Consider the following 22,079-nt stretch of genomic DNA (forward strand, 5'->3'; position numbering starts at 1 on the left):
CAGGTCTTTCTTGACTAACTTGTCACCATGTTAAGGTTCCTCCAGAAAGTTCCCAATGTATCACCCAAACATTTATTTTATTATTTATTTAAAATATTTCTTGGCTGCCTTTCTTGGGAGTTGTCACGTCATGAGAATGTGGTGAGTGTGGGTTATGCGAGAGTTAAACAACCCTCACATAACCCACGGTTGCTGGGTTTGCGCAGCACAACAACCCCCAAGTTGAGGTTGGATATTCAAAATGGCAGCCGTACACACCCCACAGGCTGTCACGTCATGCGAACTGGCCCAATGAATCTTGTATCAAGGGGAAAGGATTGCATATAATCTTTACAGTCAATTTCTAATGGTTTTTTTCATCTTTTATTATACTGTTCATTGTAGTTAAGTTCACATTGCATGCTTACTTTGGACTAAAGCAAAGCGTAACTACAATTTTCTGATAAGGCTGTAGTGTTCCTTCGTTAGGAATGCAGGCAATCAGAGTAGAAACATCTACCCCAGATTTTCCATCAGTATAATGCAAGTCCCTTAAAATAGCATCTGTACTCTTCTGAATATCTGTACCCTATAAGGAAATATGAGATTTAAAACATACTAGAAGTCACTCAGTTATCCATGTTGAACTTTCAAACAAAAAACACAAAAACACAAAAATAATATACACGGGATAAGATAGAGTACACTACTAAAACAACAGCTAAGTAACAGCTATAAAACATTGGATGAATCTTGTCCCTACTACTAGGTCCCATTTACATGTTTATTACTTTTTGATATAACACACCTATCACTAAAAAAGAAAAAAGAACTTTCCACAGTATTACTATACTAACCGACCAGCATATGTCCATTGTTATAACAAGCAGAGTACATGTGGCGGGAAGGCCCATACATTGCAGGAACCCCAGGGGGCTTGTAATGTGTGCCTTGTGTACAGAGTTGTATGGCAGCTCTCCCATGGAACCCTCGTTGGCAGATGCCAAGCTACTCAGGCGTCATAATGATGGGCAAGCTTTGGTTTCACTATATTGTGCCCAACTGCAAAGTTGTTGTTTTTTCCCCCAGGAGTGGATGATAGCCATTCTCTTATTTGGGGGTGAATGGAGAGACACCATTGGGGATGAATAGAAAGACACTCATAAACACTGTTGAAATGACGGCCAAATCGACCCCTGGGGACCTCAGTGACTGGAGCAGGGAACAGATTTCAAACCTCCACCTTCAACTACGTTCCAAAGTACAGCCAACTCAAACTTGCCATGCAGCTTCTGTTCCTTGATCATACTAGAATGTGAAAATGCTGGGAGACAGCATTTATATACATGTTGTAGCACAGAATGTAATCATCCCTCCTCCCCCTAAAAAAAAAGTCCAAACATTCATCTTGACTTGGACTAACCTCCAAGTACGCCACACTTGAGGAAGGGAAACCCTGCTGAAAAACACACAGTCACTGGAAAACAGGGCTAGAGTCAAGAGAGGCTTCCTTACCATCTCTGAGCCGACAGCATTATCTTGCAGGATTGCCACCCAGTCCGTAGACTCTGGACTTTTATTATGAAGAATAACTTCTTCAGTCTTTGAGGTTCCAAAATAGACACATCCAAAATTAACACACTGTATTGTGTTTGAATGAGGCACGCCTAAAACCTCAAGCATTTGCTCCACTATATTAGCTTTGATCATTATCTCAGTACTGGGCCGCCCCTGCAATTCCACACTTTGGGTAGAGTAATAGGTAAGAAAGAACAGAGGGAGAAATATGCACAGATGTTACAATAGTGTATTAATCTTATGTATGTTACAATAGTGTGTTAATCTTAAGGAGCTCAGTATTTTATTAGAGCATTTAAGTAATCACATATTTATAGTTGAAATTTACAAAAGTTGTCTATTCCTAACTTTCCACAACAGGCATGAGATACAGAGATTATTATAGGGCACACCAATGGTAGAACCTGGCTATGTCCCAAATATATTCATCATATTTACAGCCCCAGTGCTTCCTATTAAAGTAGATGGAAGTTCCAATGTCACATAAGATTCTGGGCAGAAGAAAGAGTTATGAATGTACTTATTCCTTACACCCTTTTTGTAACAAGAAAGGGTACATCAAACTCCAAACAGGGTTTTCACTGAAAGAGTTGGGGTTTTGCTAGCTACCAGCTAAATGAATTGACTTTAGGGAAGAGAGTTATTTAAACAGAACCATTAATTCCTTTGGATAGGCAATTGAGCCATTTGAAGGAAAACATTCTGCTCTCCAGTACAGCTTGCTCTTCTTGCATAGGTTGCAACTCCGGCTGGCAATATTTCCATACATTTGACTGATATACTATCTGAGTATAATGAGATTGGAGAGCACTGTAAACTGTAAAGCACAAACTTACTTATAACTGGGTAGACTGATCATTACAGTAAAATCAAAAAGCAATCCAAACAAGAGAAAGTTTCCGTTTAAAAGCACTACACTTACATGGCTGATTCGTTCATTATTCTGGGAACATCGGTACAGATCTCTATTTTAATGGACTGTGCTGTTTGAGGTTCCACCACTCCACTGGTTGGTGCCACAACAATGGCAACACTTCCTCTATATTTTATGTCAAATGTACCTAAAAATATAAACATTTTATGCACCACATATAAAATGCACTGACAAAACTTTCTCCTACTCCTACACAGGATAGCCTGGCCTGCATCTTCATGGATCCCACAGATAGCACAACAGGCAAACAAAGATGCACAACACCTCTCCAAGGGTTCCTGCCACCGACAGGTCCTCCTCCGTGCATGTCTTCTCATAATGATGGGTACTTTGCTAATACGTATGGGACAATGACTAACAGAAGAGAAACAAAGTTCTTTCCAAAGAAGATGACATTCTAAACATAGGACAAAGAGAACTTTATTGCAATAGAATTAACACAACCAATACGCAAAACGTTTATATTTTCCCCCATTGGTCACAAAAAAGACTAGCTCTTGAAAGACATAATTCTGACGCCAAGGCAGGGTCATGTGCTTACAAGCTCTCTGCTACCAGGCAGGGCATCCACACATGACCCCAGACCAACACAGATAAACCTAACCCAACCTAAACTCCAACTGTGTCATAACCATAAAGCAAGAGCTACAAATCACTTGAATCTGTTTGTTTTTAATGCATTTTATGAGTTTTGTCATTATGTAAGCTGTCTTATGAAGCCTATGTCCTAAAAGGCAATCTAAGAATGTATAAATAAATACCCAAGTCATGCATTATAACCATGTATTACTATAGAGAAAATTTGCCTCATTTTACAGATGAAAAATAGCAATGGCTGAGACAAGCAGTAAATCTATGGCTGACAATTCAAAACCCATGAAAAGCATATATCTCAAGAAAGTGATCCAATTTAACCATAGACTACAAGTCAAATCACAATAGGGAAGCCTGAGACAATGGCCATACGTGCCCTATGCAAGCAGCGATTTGAATTTTGCACAGTGGTGTATACGCACATACCTGCTTTGGGGGTCTCCCCTGCCCCAATATGCATGCATACACAATGACAAGATCCCTAAATCTGTAAAGGTAATGAATAAAAAGGCAAAACCAACAACGTTTGCTTCCCCTGCCTATAATGTGTGAAACCAGGCAGGCCAGTAGTTTTCCAGACTGTTGGAAAACCTAATTTGGAGAGTCCAACAGCTGTGAGAAAAATATGATTTTCAGGCTATGCCTTAATTAGGAAATCTACCTACATTCTGGCCATGATCAGATGCTCAGATAGTATGAATGAGCTCTATGTGTAGCTAAATGCAAGCCCTTTGCTGATGCAGCGATCCACCCTTCATATGAGTGGTGAAATAAACAAGGAAGCTACAGTTAACAATAGCTTGCCATTATGTGTCAAAGCCTGTCTTGTTTGCAAGTCATTCATTATAGTTCCTGGTTCACATATAATGGGAAACTATCATTATCTACAGCTTCCTAACGTCTTTGCTCCCTCAAACGAAGAAAGGAGCAAAGCAGCAGCAAAAGAGCTACGTACAGACCCACGGAGCTCATGCATACTCTGGCTTAATAAGCCAGGAGATGATTATCAGAACCAGGCCATTATGTTAGCAGAAAATGAACTTGGTATAATCACATACAGAGACAATATTTACCTGGAGATGATCCATAGTTAGTAATTCTAATCTCTGTATTAATGACTTTGCTGTTTGCAATCACTGTGCCAAAATTTATCTCCGGTTCAATATCTAGGCAGCAGCATGGGATTAATCTGCAAAAAAAAAATGCTTCTCATTGATTTTATGGCATTACTTTATTAGTTTTATTTTTTATAAATGTTTTAGATAGAAAAACTTATTTTCCTCCCATTTTTAACAAACATTCAATTTAATTATGTAACCTGATAGTGGACCTGGCCACGGTGACACATGCCTTAGTTATATCCCGATTGGATTACTGTAACGTGCTCTGCGTGGGGCTGCCTTTGAAGAGTGTTCGGAAACTCCAGCTGGTTCAAAGAGCTGCAGCCAGATTGTTGACCAGGGCTGGTTACAGGGAGCATACAACTCCCCTGTTAAAACAGCTCCACTGGCTTCCAGTCTGTTTCCAGGCACAATTCAAAGTGCTGGTTATGACCTATAAAGCTCTATATGGTTCGGGTCCAGGTTATTTGAAAGAACGTATTCTCCCTTATGAGCCTGTCCGTGCTTTTGAGATCTTCTGGAGAAGCTCTTCTTTCAGTCCCACCTTCTTCACAGGCACGCTTGGTGGGAACATGGGAGAGGGCCTTCTCGGTGGCTGCTCCGGTGCTCTGGAACTCTGTTCCCGGGGAAGCTAGGCTGGCTCCCTCCTTGATGGGCTTTTGGAAGCAGGCTAAAACTTTTTTGTTCAAGCAGGCCTTTGGAGAATAATCCAGCCCTCCATCTATGTTAATGTCTTATAATTTTGTTGTGTATTTTTTAATTGTTTATGGTTTTGTTTCCCTCCCACCCCCATGTATATTTTAAACTTTGTAAGGCCGCCTTGAGGCCCAGCATTGGGCAAAAGGCGGGATACAAATAAATATAATAATAATAATAATAATAATAATAATAATAACAACAACAACAACAACAAAAACAACATCGGCAGATAGAAGAGATTGTGTTTTCTTAATTATGGGAAATTCAGACAACTTAATCACATTGGATTTAATCATGATAGACTGCAACTACATTTTTAATTAGTTTGAAATTCTTTGACGGGTCAAAAATAAATTATTTAAATAGATCTAGTCTACTTGTGTTAAAAATATAAACATTCAACACAATTTAATATACAATGAGTAAGCTGGAATTTCCTAACAATTGTTATATTATTATACAAATTTCAATATAATGTGAAGACATAATGTCTGGTATAAGAAACACTGGGTACAATATAATGAGAATTAGACAAAGCTAAGTCTCATCAAGCTAAATATGCTTTAGGCTGCAATTCTAAACAAGTTTCGTTAGAGGTAAGCCCCACTGACCTCAGTGAGACTTAACTTTTATTAAACTTGAATAGGATCGCATTACAAATCATTTATTTATTCATTTATTTATTTATTTATTTATTACACTTATATACCGCCCCCATAGCCAGAGCTCTCTGGGCAGTTTACAGAAATTCTAAAATTGAGATAAAAATGAGTATACAAAATTTAAAATTCTAAAACACAGAACATACCTGATGGAACGCCTCTCCCGACATGAACCTACCCGTACACTGCGCTCAACATCTAAGGTCCTCCTCCGAGTGCCTACTCCAAGGGAAGCTCGGAGGATGGCAACAAGGGAGAGGGCCTTTTCAGTGGTGGCCCCCCGACTGTGGAAGGATCTCCCCGATGAGGCTCGCCTGGCGCCAACATTGTTATCTTTTCAGCGCCAGGTCAAGACTTTTCTCTTCTCCCAGGCATTTTTAACAGCATTTTAACAGCATTTAACAACGTTAAGTTTGTTTTTAATGGACCCCACAATTGTTGTTTTTAAATGGATACTGTTGTTTTTATACTGTTTTTATGTGTGTGTTTTTGTTTTTGTTTTTAAATTGTATACTTTTAATGTTTACTATTTTTAAATGTTGTAAACCGCTCAGAGAGCTTCGGCTGTGGGGCGGTATATAAATGTAATTAAATAAATAAATAATACATAAAGCATTAAAAACCATTAAAAAACTAAACATGTGGGTGATTAAGATGTGCTGCCATATTCCTGGGCAAAGAGGAAAGTCTTAACCTGGCGCCGGAAAGATAGCAGCATTGGTGCCAGGCGAGCCTCGTCAGGGAGATCATTCTATATTCTGGGAGCCACCACCGAAAAGGCCCTGTCCCTTGTTGCCACACTCCGAGCCTCTCTTGGAGTAGGCACCCAGAGGAGGACCTTAGATGTTGAACATAGTGACCGGGTATATTCACGTTGGGAGAGGCATTCCGTCAGGTATTGTGGTCCCAAGCCGTGTATAACATAATGTGTGTGTGTGTCAGTTATAAATAGCAGCCTTGGCTGTTCCTTAACTTTTTTGAAGTACTGAACTAAAATAAAGGATAATTTAAGAACAAACAAAAAATTGAGACCTAACTATGCATTCATACACTGTCCTTATATATTTCACTATGGAGCCAACTAAATAAAATGGAAAAGATTAAGAATTGAACAGTTAGTATAATATGTAGTTTGGCTCCTCAGGCCACTTTCCTCATAAGAATTTTAAGGAACAGAAGTGATGTGGGGAGAAACTTCACATTATTTTAAATCTTAACATTGTGAGGTGCTCTTAGATGCTTGCCAAGGAACCTGTCAGACTTGTAAGCCAGTACTTAGTTTACAAAGTAAATGTATTTGTGATGTTCAGCTGCCTTAACATGCATTAAATATAAATATATGTAAAGTTATGGTTTATATTATGTATAAAGTTCCAGGAAGTAAGTATGAAAGTAGAAGAAGGGGGGTGAATGCCTGAGTGCTGATTGGACGGTGGAGGGGGAGTGCTTGGATTGGCTGTGTGAGAGGGGGAGGAGCTGGAGAAATGTAGCAATATATATATAGTCTGAGCTGACAGGAAGACAGTGGGTGTGGGTTAGGATTCTAAGTGTATGATTTGGTGAGAGGCAGATACTGAATAGGAAGATTTGGTGTGGGTTATAGTGCTTGAGAATCGACAGTAGAATTATACAGTGGAACCTTTAAAGAAAGAACTGATAGAAACCAATATGCTTAGAACCTTGTAACCGTACACATTTCAACTGAGGAAACCAATAAGCTTATGTACACACACTTAGGTTAATAAATTCTAATTACTTTCAAACAACTAGTGTAGTCTGTGGAAGAGTGAGGAGAAAACAGTTAATGGTGGCAGCAGAATGGGAAACTGAGGGCTAGGTTGCTGGGCTGTGGAGCAGGACATCACAGCATTATTATGAAAACATGCAATCAAAAGTTAATCAGTAGAATTATATGTTGAAATGCCATACCCTATTAGAGGAATCTCAACTATCTTTTTTCCTACATGAAGAAGTATTCTGTCCTGAAGGTCTTCCTCAGTGTCTGGATGATATTCCACAGTGGCTGTTATGTGAAGACCAGAAGCAAGGGGTTTCTTTGGATTTTCCACAATTAGCCTGAACTGCAAAACAATGAACAAATCATTCAGTTCTCAATTCAACAAACTAAGGGCACAATGTTTTCATGTTTAGACAGAAAAAATCTGGTTCAGGAATGCTGGCAGTTGTAAGACCCTTTTCCGTCTAAACGTGCAGAGTATTGCACCCTAAATTATTTTGTTTCAGCATGAGAATATTCATTGCCCATCTGATAAATATTAACAAGTGATGGGCTTTGATTGGAACTATTAATCAGCAACTTGCCAGTGGTAAATAGAAGTGTTAGAACTTGGGGTTTCTGTCTGTTTTAGCAATAACTGAAACTAAAGGGGAAGGAATTGCACTGGGGACATAGCAAATAAATAGGAACCTCAGAAATAGAGGTGTGGAGCTAGGTAAAATACTGATGGGGTAATTCACCTTTTGCAATCTTACTCCGCTGCATCAGAAGACAGAAACACTGCATCTTGTTTTATGTACATAGTAAAGAATATCCTACGAAAAAGAGCATTGCACTGGGCATTGGACACACACAACCCCAACAACTATACATCTATCACCTTTGCATTTTAACTTTGTTCTTTGCATTTGTGTTTCAGGGTTGCATCTTTCCTACTGGTATCAGCCTCACTCCGGACTGCAACAAGGAATTAACTTTAGCCTATATAAATTGGGAGAAATTCAAACCAATCCAAAATATATAGGGAAGATGCTGTGAATGGACAACCATGGCCATTTGGAAGGAACCAATGCATTTCAGTGGCTATTTGCGATCTTCTGCTTTTCTTTTCAATTATGTCCCAGACAGTCAAGGACAAGGAAGGGTGTGCATGTATGTTGCGCATGTATGTTGCTAAGTGTGAATGTGCTTAGGACTTATTTTTATGTTTTACTCAGTTTCCTGCAACCTACTCCAAGCTGGTGACTGTCAGATATGCTGGACTACAACTCCCATCACTCCCCCAGCCAGCATGGCCAACGGCTGAAGATGATGGGAGCTGTAGTCCAATATATCTGCAGGGCATCGGGTTTGGGAAGGCTGGTTTCCTAGAACAGAACAGAACCCGTCCAGTTTGAACACTCCACAAACGGAGAAGATCGCCCTGGCAGAAGGGGAGGGGGCTTGCACAGAGGGCTATTTTCAAGGGGAAGAAGCGGGGGATCCCACCACCCTCACTGACACCGACCCCCACGCCGCCCACGCCCCCGTCCCACCTGAGGCCGTTCAGGAGGCACTAAGTGAAGGTCACAGCTCTGAGCCCGCAGGTTCTGGACGCTCAACAGCGCCCGGTAGCGTCCTCCGGGCACCGCGTCCACGAAGCGCAGCTCGGGCGGCGTAATGCGCACTCCGGCCACGTCCCAAGAGGCAGTGGCGATCTCCATCGCCCCGACGCCGCCTCCACCCACACTCGGGGGATGCATGCGACCCTCCAGCCCAGCGAGCCTCCAGCACGGAGCGTTCCGGTCTCCAAGGCGACGCGAACTTCCTTCCGTACATAGCCGCTTAGGAACGGTCGCCAGGCAACGGAGCCGGCGATCTGATTGGAAACTCCGAACCAGCGAACGACGCTCCAGCGCACGCGCGGAGAGGTGCGGCTCATGCTCTCCAGGAACCGCTGAGGGTGCGGAAGAGTGTAAGGCAGGCAGGCGCAACGAAGTAAGGCGGGAGTTGCTGTTGCTGCTGAGTGGATGGCCAAAAGGGCTTCGTCGTGTTGCTGTTCTTGTTCCAGTTACCCTGCCATTCTCCTTTCTCGAAACAGATGAGAGTCTAACAATGAACTGCAGTCATTGCTGTCATGCAGTACACACGAGTCTTGCTGGATCCAAGAATAGCCAGCCAAACACTTCTGGGAAATCCACGGGGAAGGCAGATTCCTAACAAGGCTGTGCTGCGTCTGTTTGCACAAACAAACGAAAGCAGCCACGCATGCGTCTATAGGGCGCAATCCTATGCATGTTTAGACAAAAAGTCCTATCATGCCCAGCATTCCCATGTCTAAATATGCATGGGATCGCAAACGTGTGTCCTTGCCCTGCTCAAATCTATGAGATTTACTTTTGAGTAAATGGGTTCAGGATTCAATCCACTGAAACTCAACCAAACTGATTTGGAGCGTTTGTGTAGTGGACTCGAACCAAAATTAAGATCTTTATTTAGCCCTGAATGTCATGGTGTGACAATGGGCCAGTCACCCACCACCTGGGTGTTTTATACTGATAACGTTGAGGTGGAGGTGTGGAATATATATATGTGTGTGTCCCCAGTCCTTGGGGGAATGTAATACAATTCATAATAATTTGTTACACTGGGGACTAGCCATAGCTCTGGGGAAGAGCACCTGCTTTGCATACAAAAGATTCCTTGTTCAATCACTACCATCTCCAGCTAATCAGTGACTGGATTCAGACAACATGATAACCCACACTGAAGGGTTGAGTGTGGGTTATCGTTGAATCATGGGGTTGTTGTTGTGGATTGTTCATGGATATGGTTTGTTATGACATCTGGATTCAGACCATGACAACCCACATTTCAACAACAACCCACAGTTTAATGACAACCCATACTCAACCCTTGAATGTGGGTTATCATGTTGCCTGAACTCAGCCTGTGAACTGTGAAAAAAAATATTTTTTTTTATTATAGCATTTTTATCCTGCCCTTTAGCTAAAAAGGCTCTCAAGGTGGCTTACAAAAATATATCTTAAAAACAGTCTCTGCCCACAGGTTTACAATCTTAAATACATGACACAAAAGGAAAGTCGATTGGGAGGGGGGAAGCAACTTTTGGTACTAGATTCTTAGTTGCAAGGTTCATTGATGATCTGACATGGTATAAGGCAGCTTCCTTTTGTCCTATGCATGTTGATTTTAAAATAAGTCCTGCCGAGTTAGGTAAATACATGTAAATTGTGATTCTATGTATGCATACCTGGGAGTAATCAACATTGAAACTATGGAAATTACTTTGGACTAAACATGCATAAGCCTGGGCTGTAATTGTGCCATGATCTTTTTCATCAGATGCTCAGTGTAGGCCCAAGTTTAAACATTCCTCCTGCTCTGAATCCTAACATTCAATATTTGAATGCCATTGTTTCTTTGGTGAAAAGCTGGATATGAATTTAAGTGTACAGTGTAGGTAGCTGAAGGGGAAACCACATAATAATTCTTTAATATCAGAAAGTCTGTATGACAACTGACACTGAAATACGAGTCTACTCAGGAAAAGATGCAGAATATATGTATAACAGTGCCACCTGCTGACTTGTATCTAATATGAATAGCTATGTGCTTTGGCTGTGAAGGGCTATAAATCAGGGATTTTCAAAATGTCTTTCTGAGAAAACTAGGGAAGCTCTCTGAGGTTTCAGAAACAGGTCTTCTGAAATCTGCTACTTAAGTTTCTTTTTCAACTGGAAATGACTGGCGTCATTGGTATGCAAAGCTTAAGCTCTATCTCTGAGCCATGGTTACTGCTCTTACTGTTTTCTTGAACAATATTTTGTCAAATATCTGTGAGCAGACACACAAATATGCTCTTCTAAAAGTTCTTACCTATTATGTATAAATCCACAGTGTGCAGTCTTAGGTGCATAACAATAAAGTTACAATCCTATGTACACTTACTTGGACATAAGCTCCATTTACCTCTCTGAGACTTACTTGTGAGTAAACATCCATAAGTTGTGAATGTGGTAGTAATTGTATTCATATTGGTTTCATTGGCAGCTCACTGGTGTTAATGGCCTGGGAACCTCTTTGGAAATTATTTATTTATTTGTAATATTTATATATAATGAAATATGAAAAAATCTGTAAGAAGTTTAGATATAAATATGAAAATCGTATTTAAAATACATTATTAAAAACACTTCCAATGACAATAAGAGCAATACAAGGAGCCGTAAAATGGATGAGCATGGTTAATTAAATTACAAGCCTGGGTGAACAAGGGTGTTTTGAGGAGGTGTTTGAAAGATGCAGCTGGGACACCACCACTCTCTCAAGCACCTTACTCAGAAACAGGTGTTTGTGACCAGATAATAGTTAGCATAGATCTTTAGATCTAAGGAGGGCTGTTTCAGTAGCAGTCACACCACTGCACTAGGTACCACACCATTACACAATGATGCATTCATGACAAGGGTCAAGAGAACATGTGCTGGGTTATACAGATGCAGGTGTCTTGTCCACGTCCTCAGTCTCCAAAAACTGTACTTGATCCCACAAACCAGATAGGACAAGCACTGGTCACCTCAACAGACACTGCATCAATATCTGTGTTCTAGTCAGCATGAAAGTGAGCTATTTTATCCTTGGAGTGTCTTGCAAACTCATCACAGTGCGTCTCCAAAGATTCCAGAACTGAGTTTACTGGGTTTGATGAAAACAACCCTCAAACCACTCAGAAAAGCTCAGCTAGATGGCTACTCAAAGATGCGATGGAGGTGGAAAAGTAAGCTGTCTTTGCTGCTTTCACCGCCACACGGTAGGCATGATTTTTCACTCTTACATGTGCTCAGTCAACTTTATGACACCTCTTATGCCATTTATGCTCCAGCTGTCTTCTGACCTTTTTCATTCTCTGGACCTCCCCAGTAAATCAGGAAGCCTTCTGAGCTCCATAATATCAAAGAGAGCCCTCAGGAGTGACCATGACAATAGTGCATCGTGACAGAATTGCCGGTTCTAACTACTGAAAAATCTCCCAGAGAATTCAAGAATCGCTCAGATTCCATAAGCTTCTGGGGGAAGACCATTTTAATACCTTCCCCTCTTTGCAGGAAGGGAGTGGCAACATGAGACCAAATTTCACCAGGAAGTGGTATGACCATGACAACAGGGTGATTTCCACCTCCCTGTATTTTATAAAGAACAGATAGCTTCTGTCTGTTTATAAAATACTGTAGGTGAAAACAAGAAATGGTACTAGATTAAGTAATTACAATACTACATCAACACAAAACATCTAGGAGTTAATGTTAAAACTGAAGGGGAGAAAAGAGTACAGAGGAGAAACGTCAAATCTGTCAGGAAAAATGCCTACGTGATATGCAAATTGTTCACCAAAGCCAACATAAGCAAATTTCAACCTTTTAACTTGCCCCCTTCTTAAAATGGTAATACTTGTTTCTTTTTGAAAGGTTGTGGTCCTTAAGAGAGAAAGCATTTGCTGTCATTCAAGCACAAATTATTTTGAGTGCTTCTGCAGACAACTGAACTGAATTCAAACAGATACAAAAAATAATAATGAACACCTTACTTCTACTTTTCACCTGCACTGTCTTATCTTTCCCAACTCTGCTGGTTTTCATATGGCTCTTGGGAAATTCATTCTTTGTTTCAGTTACAACTCTCTCTGCATCAGATGAATTCCATCTTTATGCCTTTCCTTCTATAAATCACTTCAGCTTCCATTTCTGTCAAGATTACATCCTTTTTTACCGTTAAGTTGTTCTGTATCTTCTACTTTGATTCACTTTGTCTCTCATCTTTTTTATTATTATTTATTTGTCTGACTTTGTTCTCACTTTTTTATGATTGCCTCTGACTGGCTTTACTTTTTGTTGCTTTCATGATTTACTGCTTTCCTGCCTTCTGGATCTGGCATCTTTCAGATTCACATTTTCTATTTTTGTTACTCACTCCCCTTTTTGCATGTTCCCACATCCTCTGTAATTTTTTAGAGACCTACAGTTGCAAGAAATCTGATTTGGACTTTGTAAATGTTTCCCTGAGGAGGACCCCAGGTTCACCTTACCATTTTTCCACTTCTAATTCAAAGTCCCTGCCTACTGCAGTAGCACCATAGCAAACAGACCAGAGAACAAAATTTCCATCCTACCCAGGTCCTGCACCAACGCCACAGCATATGTCACCCAAAGGAGATGGAGGCTGTCTACACGGCATCACTTTCACTGCTGAACCCGCAGCATCGCAGTTGCAAAGTGACAACCACTGCAATTTATGGACAGGATTCAACATGAAGTATCCTGCCCCCAAACTTTGCAGGATTGGTTGCACGGCCATAATGTGCAGCAAACAGTACCTAATGATGAGGCTCTGAAAGTTTTTTCTTCTGCTACTCAATTCCGTAGTGATGACAGGATGCCTCCACACACTTACACAGCTTTGAATCAACAGATGTTCCCGTCACTGCAGATTCATTGCAGTTTGGGAGTCCATGTGACCTCAGCTGGCTTCAGTTTGGGCTGGTGGAAGCAGCACTGATTGGCTGAAGGGAAAGTTGCATGGGGAGCAGAGGGCTAATGATGGCTACCAGAAAGTAACTCATCACCTTCCATTGCATTTTGCCTCCATGCACCTACGCAGCTTCAATCAACAGGCACCCAACCACTCTCAGCTGTGGCCCTTCATGGCTGTGAATATTTGAATCAACAGGCTGCCCCTCCCCTCCCAACAACTTGCATGCTCATAAAGTGAAATGGAGAAGTGACTTCTGCGTAGACATGCAAACATCCACCCTCACGTCCCTCTCTCTTCCTGTGGTGGAAGGGGCAACCCTAAATGGACAATTGCACAACTACACGACTGTGAAATAGTGCAGCAATAAAGAGTGGAAAGGCAGCAATTGATCCCACAATCGCAACAGTGCTTCAAAGTTGCACAGCTGACTCCCCTCCCCACTCCTGTACCCTGAAAAGTGCATCAGAAAGCAATGAGTTACTTCCAGGTAGCCATGTTTAGCCCACAGCTCTCATCCCACCCCACGCAACTTTCCCTTCAGACAATCAGCGCGGCTTCCACCAAAGCAAGCTGAGGTCACACAGACTCCCAAACCACAATGAATCCGCAATGAAGGGAAAATCCATCATGAAATGAGCTTGCGGGGAAAACTGGATTAAGGGCATGAAACACCGCGCTAGCTACGGAGAGGGGCATGCATCAACTGACTCGATGGACTTAGAGGTGGAGTAGAACTTCAGTAAAAGCTCTGTGTAGATACCCCCATGATGACAAAGTTGGTGTCTATCACTTAGTCTACACATTTTATTTATTTATTTATTTATTTAAACATTTATATCCCACCCTATATCACAAGGATCTCAGGGTGGCATACAGATAAAATCATACATAGAACATAGAACAATAAATATACAGTTCTAAAACAAATCAAACCATTAATATGTTAAAACCGATTTGAAATTTTAAAACAGTAAAATCCAATTAAAACAAGACAGTGTGAAGGCTGGTGGATTTAGCCATCAAAGGCTTTGTTTATAAAATGTTTTTAGGATGTTTTTAAGGATGTTTTTAACAATGTATATTATGTTTTATGTATTTTATCATTTATTGTTGTTCCCCGCCTTGATCAATATGGAGAGGTGTGTAAGAAATAAAATTATTATTATTATTATTATTATTATTATTATTATTATTATTATTTGTTAAGAAGCCATGTCTTAACCTGGCACTGAAATGAAGCCAGTGCCAGCACCAGTCAGGCCTCCAGGGGGAGGGCATTCCACAGCCAGGGTGCCACAACAGAGAAAGCCCTCTCCCATGTCCCACCATAGTATATATCTCACATTGGTGGGGCACAGAGAAGGGCTCCTTGGACAGATCTCAGGTCTTGGGCAGGAAGATATAGGGAGAGGTCCCAAGCCGTTTAGGGCTTTAAACGTCATTACCAATAACTTGAATTCCGACCGGAAACGTATTGGCAGCCAGTGCAATTCCTTTATTATATGGTCTCTACGAGGTGTTCCAGTCAGCAATCTAATTGCTGCATTTTGCACTAGCTGCACCTTCCGAGTTGTCTTCAAAGGCAGCCCCGTGCAGAGTGCATTGCAGTAGTCTAATCAGGAAGTTACCAGTACGTGCTCTACTGTGGCTAGGTTATCCCTGTCCAGGAATGGCCGTCCACCTGGGCCTCCAGTGACAAGAATGGATCTAGGAGTACTCCCAAATTATGCACCTGCTCTTTCAGAGAGATAGTGCAACCCCATCCAGAACAGGTCGCTTACCCAATTCCTGGACTCGGGAACCACCAACCAACAGAGTTCCTCTTCCTGTGCCCCTTAAGCACAAACTGGCCAATACTTCATGTAATGGCTATCAATGCCATGTCTGACTTTTGAGTTTATATTTCTTAGCTGGCTTAGATGTACAGAAAGTAATACCGTACATATTTTTCATACATCCTTGTTTGGTATTATCAGTGGATTCTTTCTTTCATTGTTTACAAAATGTATTTACTGATTTTCAGTGGCTGTTTACAAAGTGGTTTGCAACATAAAATCATGAAGTACTAATAAAACTAGTTGTTGCAAGTTTTGTGCCAGGAATTCTACCCGTTCATCCCACAAAGAGAGAGAGAGAACGTAGAGGCGTCCTTTACTTTCAGTGTATTTATCAGTCAGTGATAACACAGTTTCGCAGCACTCAGGAGTCTGATTTTGCGGAGCTGAGTGCAGCTTGACTCAACTCAGAAGCCTGCTGTTTTAAAGAGGAATAAGTGGCAGCAGGAAAGAGGCAGCCCTGCTTTTCCCTACTACAACTAATCAAATGAAACTAAAAACAAAATCAGTAAAAACAACCCAATGAGACGGAATAAATAAAACTTTCTCCGCTGTGGCACCCCGGTTGTGGAATGAGCTCCCCAGAGAGGTCCGCCTGGCGCCTACACTGTACTGCTTTCGTTGCCAGCTGAAGACCTTTTTATTCTCTCAGTATTTTAACACTTAATTTTAACTTAAATTTAAATTTTACTGTTCTAACTCTGTATTTTAATCTTATATCAATTTTGCTGCGTGGTTTTATCCTGGTTGTGCTTTTTATACTGTCTTTTGTAATTGTGCTTTTAACATGTTGGTTGTTTTATGATGGTTTTAATTTTTGTGAACTGCCCAGAGAGCTTCGGCTATTGGGCGGTATAAAAATGTAATAAATAAATAAATAAACTCAGTCCTCAGCTTCCACTCCCCTGCCTTTCTTTTGAGCTACTTTCCCCAATAGGAGGATGTGTGTGGCAGACAACAGCCCCAGCTGATGTACTGGATGGATATTCACCCAGTGTGTCAGTTGGGGGTGGCTTCACGGCGTGTGGGTCTTTCCCAATGTTTTAAACTGCCTTGTTTCTTTGTTCCTTTTTCATGGATTCTCATGGTCAACATTCAGTGACAGTTGAGTCTTGTAATAGTATCGAGAAAGAACAAGCATAGATTGCTCAGAGATGGCAGGATCTGATGCCCCACTAGATCCACAATTGCAAAGATTTATCATCGTTGTTATCATGCTGTTGGATTTCATACATGTATTGTGGTTACATTACAAATATTTCCCCATTAGTGCTACTTCTTACTAAACAAGTAAAAGTGCCAACCACCTGGCAGTAGTCTGGGGCATTCAGTCAAAAAATATGAAAGGTTCTTGTTAATTTCATAGTCATTCCTTTGAATTTCATGGAAAGAAAATCCATGGTTGGCTCAGAGAGATCAAAAGCCTGAAAAATTAAATTCTTAAAAGACAAGCTGAGCTGTAACAAAGCAGGCACACTCAAGTGAGACAGAGTTGACTAGACAAGCTGTTAATGATATGGATGTTTCAACTCTACATCAAGTTTTTCCTTTGGCATCAAAATCAATTTCACTAAGTAGAGTAAATGTTTTCACTCAAGTAACTAAAAACCATATTGACTCTATGTATTGAAAGAAATGTTATCACTTATAAGCACACAATATTATATTATGAACAAACTATATGAAACTTTGGCATACTTGTGCTAACTTTTCTTATAAGCCACTAAGTGTAGCATACATAGTTTTGGTTTCTTATTATTGATGTCTATAACCATAGCTGTAACAAATTGTTTTATAGTTTAGCCTTGCTCTTCAATTTTAGAAAGCATTCTCCCTAGGCCCTCAAAGTTCATTTAATGCATAATATACAATTGAGTTATGTAGTATTTTATTTTTGGCTTGAAATAATGATAAATGTTTCCAAAGTGGTAGATGAAAAGACAATCAGTGAGACTGATGCCCTTTCAGCTTCTCATTGGCCCTGTGCCTGGAGCTTTACACAGCAAAGCACATCAAGCCAGATTATCACTAGCGGGGGAGGACACAATCAGATGCATGTGTCTCTGGCCTGCTCCCACTGATTGACAGCAGCAGCCTACGGGGGGGGGGGGCGTCATAGCTCCTCAGCTACTCTACAGTATGCTGCAGGAGCAAGCTATCTGAACAGCAAGACTTTTGGCATTTCAGCAGAAGTAAAGAGCCATTGCTGAGTCATCCAATACTTTGTCAAATACATACATGCACACATGCATATTTATTACCCCTGGAAGGTGTATATTTGAATTTGCGTGGAGCTACAACTCGAGTCGGGGGGGGGGGAGTAGACAACTGGAAGCCATCCCTCATGTAGAATGTACAATTATGGCACTGTGAGACAAGCTCAACCAGTGAAATTTTCAGTCCGTGTTAGGGAATCCAAGAACCTTCTGATCTTAGCCTAAAGTTTAGCTTAATAAGCTTCCAAGTTCAGCCACGGATAATGTCAGTGAAGGTGTAGAGCAAACCAGTTAATGGATATGGACAAGATCTTTGCATGGGGAGGGATGCCTGGTCCTATGGCCCATTCCTGATGAATTAAAGATGGTTATTGGTTGGGTAGTGTTGTGAATTGCCCAGAGAGCTTTGACTATTGGGTAGAATAGAAATGTAATAAATTAATATATAAACTACACTGTCCCACAGTCTGAGTGCCATAGCTCAGCTCAACATGTATCTACAAACATAAGGCAGATAACCTGGTTTATATGATTTCTCCTTTGTCTTTGTTGTTGTTTATTCGTTCAGTCATTTCCGACTCTTCGTGACTTCATGGACCAGCCCACGCCAGAGCTTTCTGTCGGCCGTTGCCACCCCCAGCTCCCCCAAGGTCAAGTCTGTCACCTCCAGAATATCATCCATCCATCTTGCTCTTGGTCGGCCCCTCTTCCTTTTGCCTTCCACTTTCCCTAGCATCAGCCTCTTCTCCAGGGTATCCTGTCTTCTCATTATGTGGCCAAAGTACTTCAGTTTTGCCTTTAATACCATTCCCTCAAGTGAGCAGTCTGGCTTTATTTCCTGGAGTATGGACTGGTTTGATCTTCTTGCAGTCCACGGCACTCTCAGAATTTTCCTCCAACACCACAGTTCAAAAGCATCTATCTTCCTTCGCTCAGCTTTCCTTATGGTCCAGCTCTCGCAGCCATAGGTTACTACGGGGAATACCATTGCTTTAACTATGCGGACCTTTGTTGTCAGTGTGGTGTCTCTGCTCTTAACTATTTTATCAAGATTTGTCATTGCTCTCCTCCCAAGAAGTAAACATCTTCTGATTTCCTGGCTGCAGTCAGTGTCTGCAGTAATCTTTGCGCCCAGAAATACAAAGTCTGTCACTGCCTCCACATTTTCTCCCTCTATTTGCCAGTTATCAATCAAGCTGGTTGCCATAATCTTGGTTTTTTTTGAGGTTTAACTGCAACCCCGCTTTTGCACTTTCTACTTTCACCTTTGTCATAAGGCTCCTCAGCTCCTCCTCGCTTTCAGCCATCAAAGTGGTGTCATCTGCATATCTGAGATTGTTAATGTTTCTTCCTGCGATTTTAACTCCAGCCTTTGTCTACTTACATATAATAAATTAGGTCACAATCCTATGGGGATAGTCAGCAATCACCAAAGACAAGAGGCTGCCAAGTATCAAATGTAGGGGTGCCTCCGTTATCCAGTTGCCCTGCATTTTTGCTAGACAGACCATTTCTCCCATCTAGCTGTGAGGCTTCCAAGCAGGAAGGAAAGAGGCCAGGGCATGCATAGCATAGGGGAAAATATTGATAACCTTTTTGTTTAGAGGTTACTGAACATAGGCTGCCTGGAAGTATAGATTCTTGCAATACCTTTCATCAATACCCCTCAAGATTGCTCCCCACCCACAATAGTAGATGAAACCTCTAGAGTAGAAAGATTGACTTCACTCAGACTCGCAAACTCAATGAAACAGTTATAACTTTAAAACATTAAAACAATTTAAGGAAGTTAAACAGACACACAAAGCAAATTAAAAAATATATTCACAGTCTGACAGGTTTCTGGAGAACAAGATCTTTGCTAAGACAAACACAAACACAGCCAATCACACCCCTAATGACAACACCAGTGTTGGACTCTTCTCCCTTTTCGAGAAAGACCATAGTCTTAGGCCCAGCAACTAGTCTCAAGCCAATGCTGAAAAGTCAGCTTAAGTCTTGATGGTTTGAGAGAATAAAGAAGAGTATCTGTATACCCACAAATTCTGCATCACTCATACTGACTTAGCAAAAGAGCTCTTCTCCGCAGAGGGACTTCCATTTCTCCCAGGCAAGACCAAGGAGTCACTGAGGCCTACATGCTAGGCTCTGAGCAACATCCTGGATGTTATGCCTGAGGGAAAAGAAAGACCTCTTTTTCCTCTGTGTTCAAACTTAAATACCCTTCTCAAAGACAAGGACCTCCCTCTAATACATATTAATTTATTCTAAAGCATTTAAGTCTATTGGTCCACATCATCAGTTTAGACCATCCTCTTCCCAGTATGTTCCATTCCTTTTGACGTACTTATTTATCCTAAAACTGCAAATTACTTCTGAATTTCATGTGGTCAACTGGTTTACTTCTCTGTTCTTTTGAACATGGGGATATTCTAAACTGCAACTCTACTTTTCTATCATCCTGGACCATTCACCTAGTTCCTTTAACAGGAATACATACAGTTGGTACATATCTCAAGTTCTTATGACTAATGTCTGAGCAATATCAAATCATATTTCATCAGGCCTTATCTAAACCAAAGCACCTTGATACAATGTTTGCACTCCTATTTGCCCTCTTAATAGTAAAGCATCACTTGTACATCCACTTGAACCCATTCTGTGCCCCCCCAAAAAACTTCTTACTCTGTGCTATGCCAACAAACTCTTAAAACCCCACTCTTACATGTATTCAATAAAATTGTAAATGAATAAAAATCCTATGATTTTTAAAAATCATGTTTATGAGAACATCAGAACTTGAAATGGTGTTTGGCCATTTATCTACATAGACACAATATTCCGATACCAAAACCCAAACAGGCAGTTTGCCAGCTTCTATAACGCAATCTCTTTTTCTTATTCAAACACTATAAGCAGCTAACCACCTATAATGAGCATGGTAAAACAGGAAGAGCCTTTATATACCCAGTACGTGACATCTCCAGTTGCAGAATCTATTAGATACCCAATTTCAGCAAGATTTAGCTGTTCTTCATCCTATTCAGGCTCTCTTAACTCAGGCTACAGCTCAGACCAGAACTCCCTGAATACCAAATATGTAATTTTAGCATCACCTTCTCTTATCGGTCTCCAACACTTGTGGTCTACAGTATAAGTTATATCCCTTAATTAAACCTAATTCCTACAGGAGAGAAATTAATCCCTGGGAGTCCATAGTAGGGCACTGATATATTTTCTTGTAATAATGATTCATGCTCTCTCGGGGAGATGCTATTTAGTGCACTAATTACCCAGTGATTGGGAGATCAGACAACAATGGGAAGCATCTGGGCAATATAAGAAATATAACCATAGCAAATTGCCACATACAAAATTGAATGAAATTAATTTGTATGGGTGGAAGATGTTATAAAATGATGACAACCTAATTACTGGTGGAAAGGGTATAAACATAATTTCAGTAACAACATAAACAAAGTAGGAGGGAAGGGATAACCTGATAGGGTCTTGGGATCTTAATGAAGTTGTCCACAAATATAGTGATTAAATACAGGTATTATGCATAAATACATAATCAAGAATTATTTGCATCAATGTACTAGATACATCAATAAAATATGACTATCACTGATCTTTCATGAGTGTGTTCTTGTTAGAAACATCTACAAAATTCACACAAACATCCACACAAAACAATAGGACACAGCACAAAGGAAAGGCAAGTATCATGACATACTATCTTAATGAAGTTGAAGAGGAATATGACAATCAAATATGGTAATTTATTTGTATCCAAACTGTTAAGTTTTACAAAACTCTTCATGAGTCTATAATGGATTTTAATATGTTTAATGGATTTTAATCTACTGTTGTATGTTGAAGTGTTTGTTACCAACAATTGTAGTAGAATTCCTAAGATGGGATTTGTAGTTAGAATCTCTGGAATGTTGGAGGCCCCTTCCTACAAGTTGGAAGAATGTGTGTAACCGTGGCAACGAAGGACACAATGAATTTATGGCTTATGAGAGAGATAAGGGTTACTCTTTCTAGAAACTTAAACCACTAGAATATACCTTCGAAGACAGAAATAAAGGGGGGTCATTGGGGGATAGAAGCTATTTGCATAATACTATAAATACAGTGACCCTTGAGGCGGAGACTCAGTTTCTCTTTTCTCCTTTTGAGAAGA

The 22,079-nt window shown here is 40.7% G+C and overlaps 1 protein-coding gene across 1 annotated transcript in view; it reads right to left on the reverse strand.

The window, feature by feature from the left end:
• The window catches only part of CFAP47 (cilia and flagella associated protein 47), a 255,076-nt gene extending 246,068 nt beyond the window's left edge, over positions 1–9,008 (reverse strand). The window contains exons 1-6 of the mRNA XM_063127690.1: positions 8,841–9,008; positions 7,497–7,648; positions 4,159–4,274; positions 2,480–2,618; positions 1,495–1,723; positions 408–568 (exon numbers count right to left, since the gene is read on the reverse strand). Of these exons, the coding sequence (XP_062983760.1) occupies positions 408–568; positions 1,495–1,723; positions 2,480–2,618; positions 4,159–4,274; positions 7,497–7,648; positions 8,841–9,008 (965 nt within the window). The remainder of the gene's footprint in view (positions 1–407; positions 569–1,494; positions 1,724–2,479; positions 2,619–4,158; positions 4,275–7,496; positions 7,649–8,840) is intronic.
• Positions 9,009–22,079: the final 13,071 nt, after the last annotated feature.

This window comes from Elgaria multicarinata, chromosome 5, assembly GCF_023053635.1.
Source record: "Elgaria multicarinata webbii isolate HBS135686 ecotype San Diego chromosome 5, rElgMul1.1.pri, whole genome shotgun sequence".
Lineage (NCBI taxonomy): Eukaryota > Metazoa > Chordata > Lepidosauria > Squamata > Anguidae > Elgaria > Elgaria multicarinata.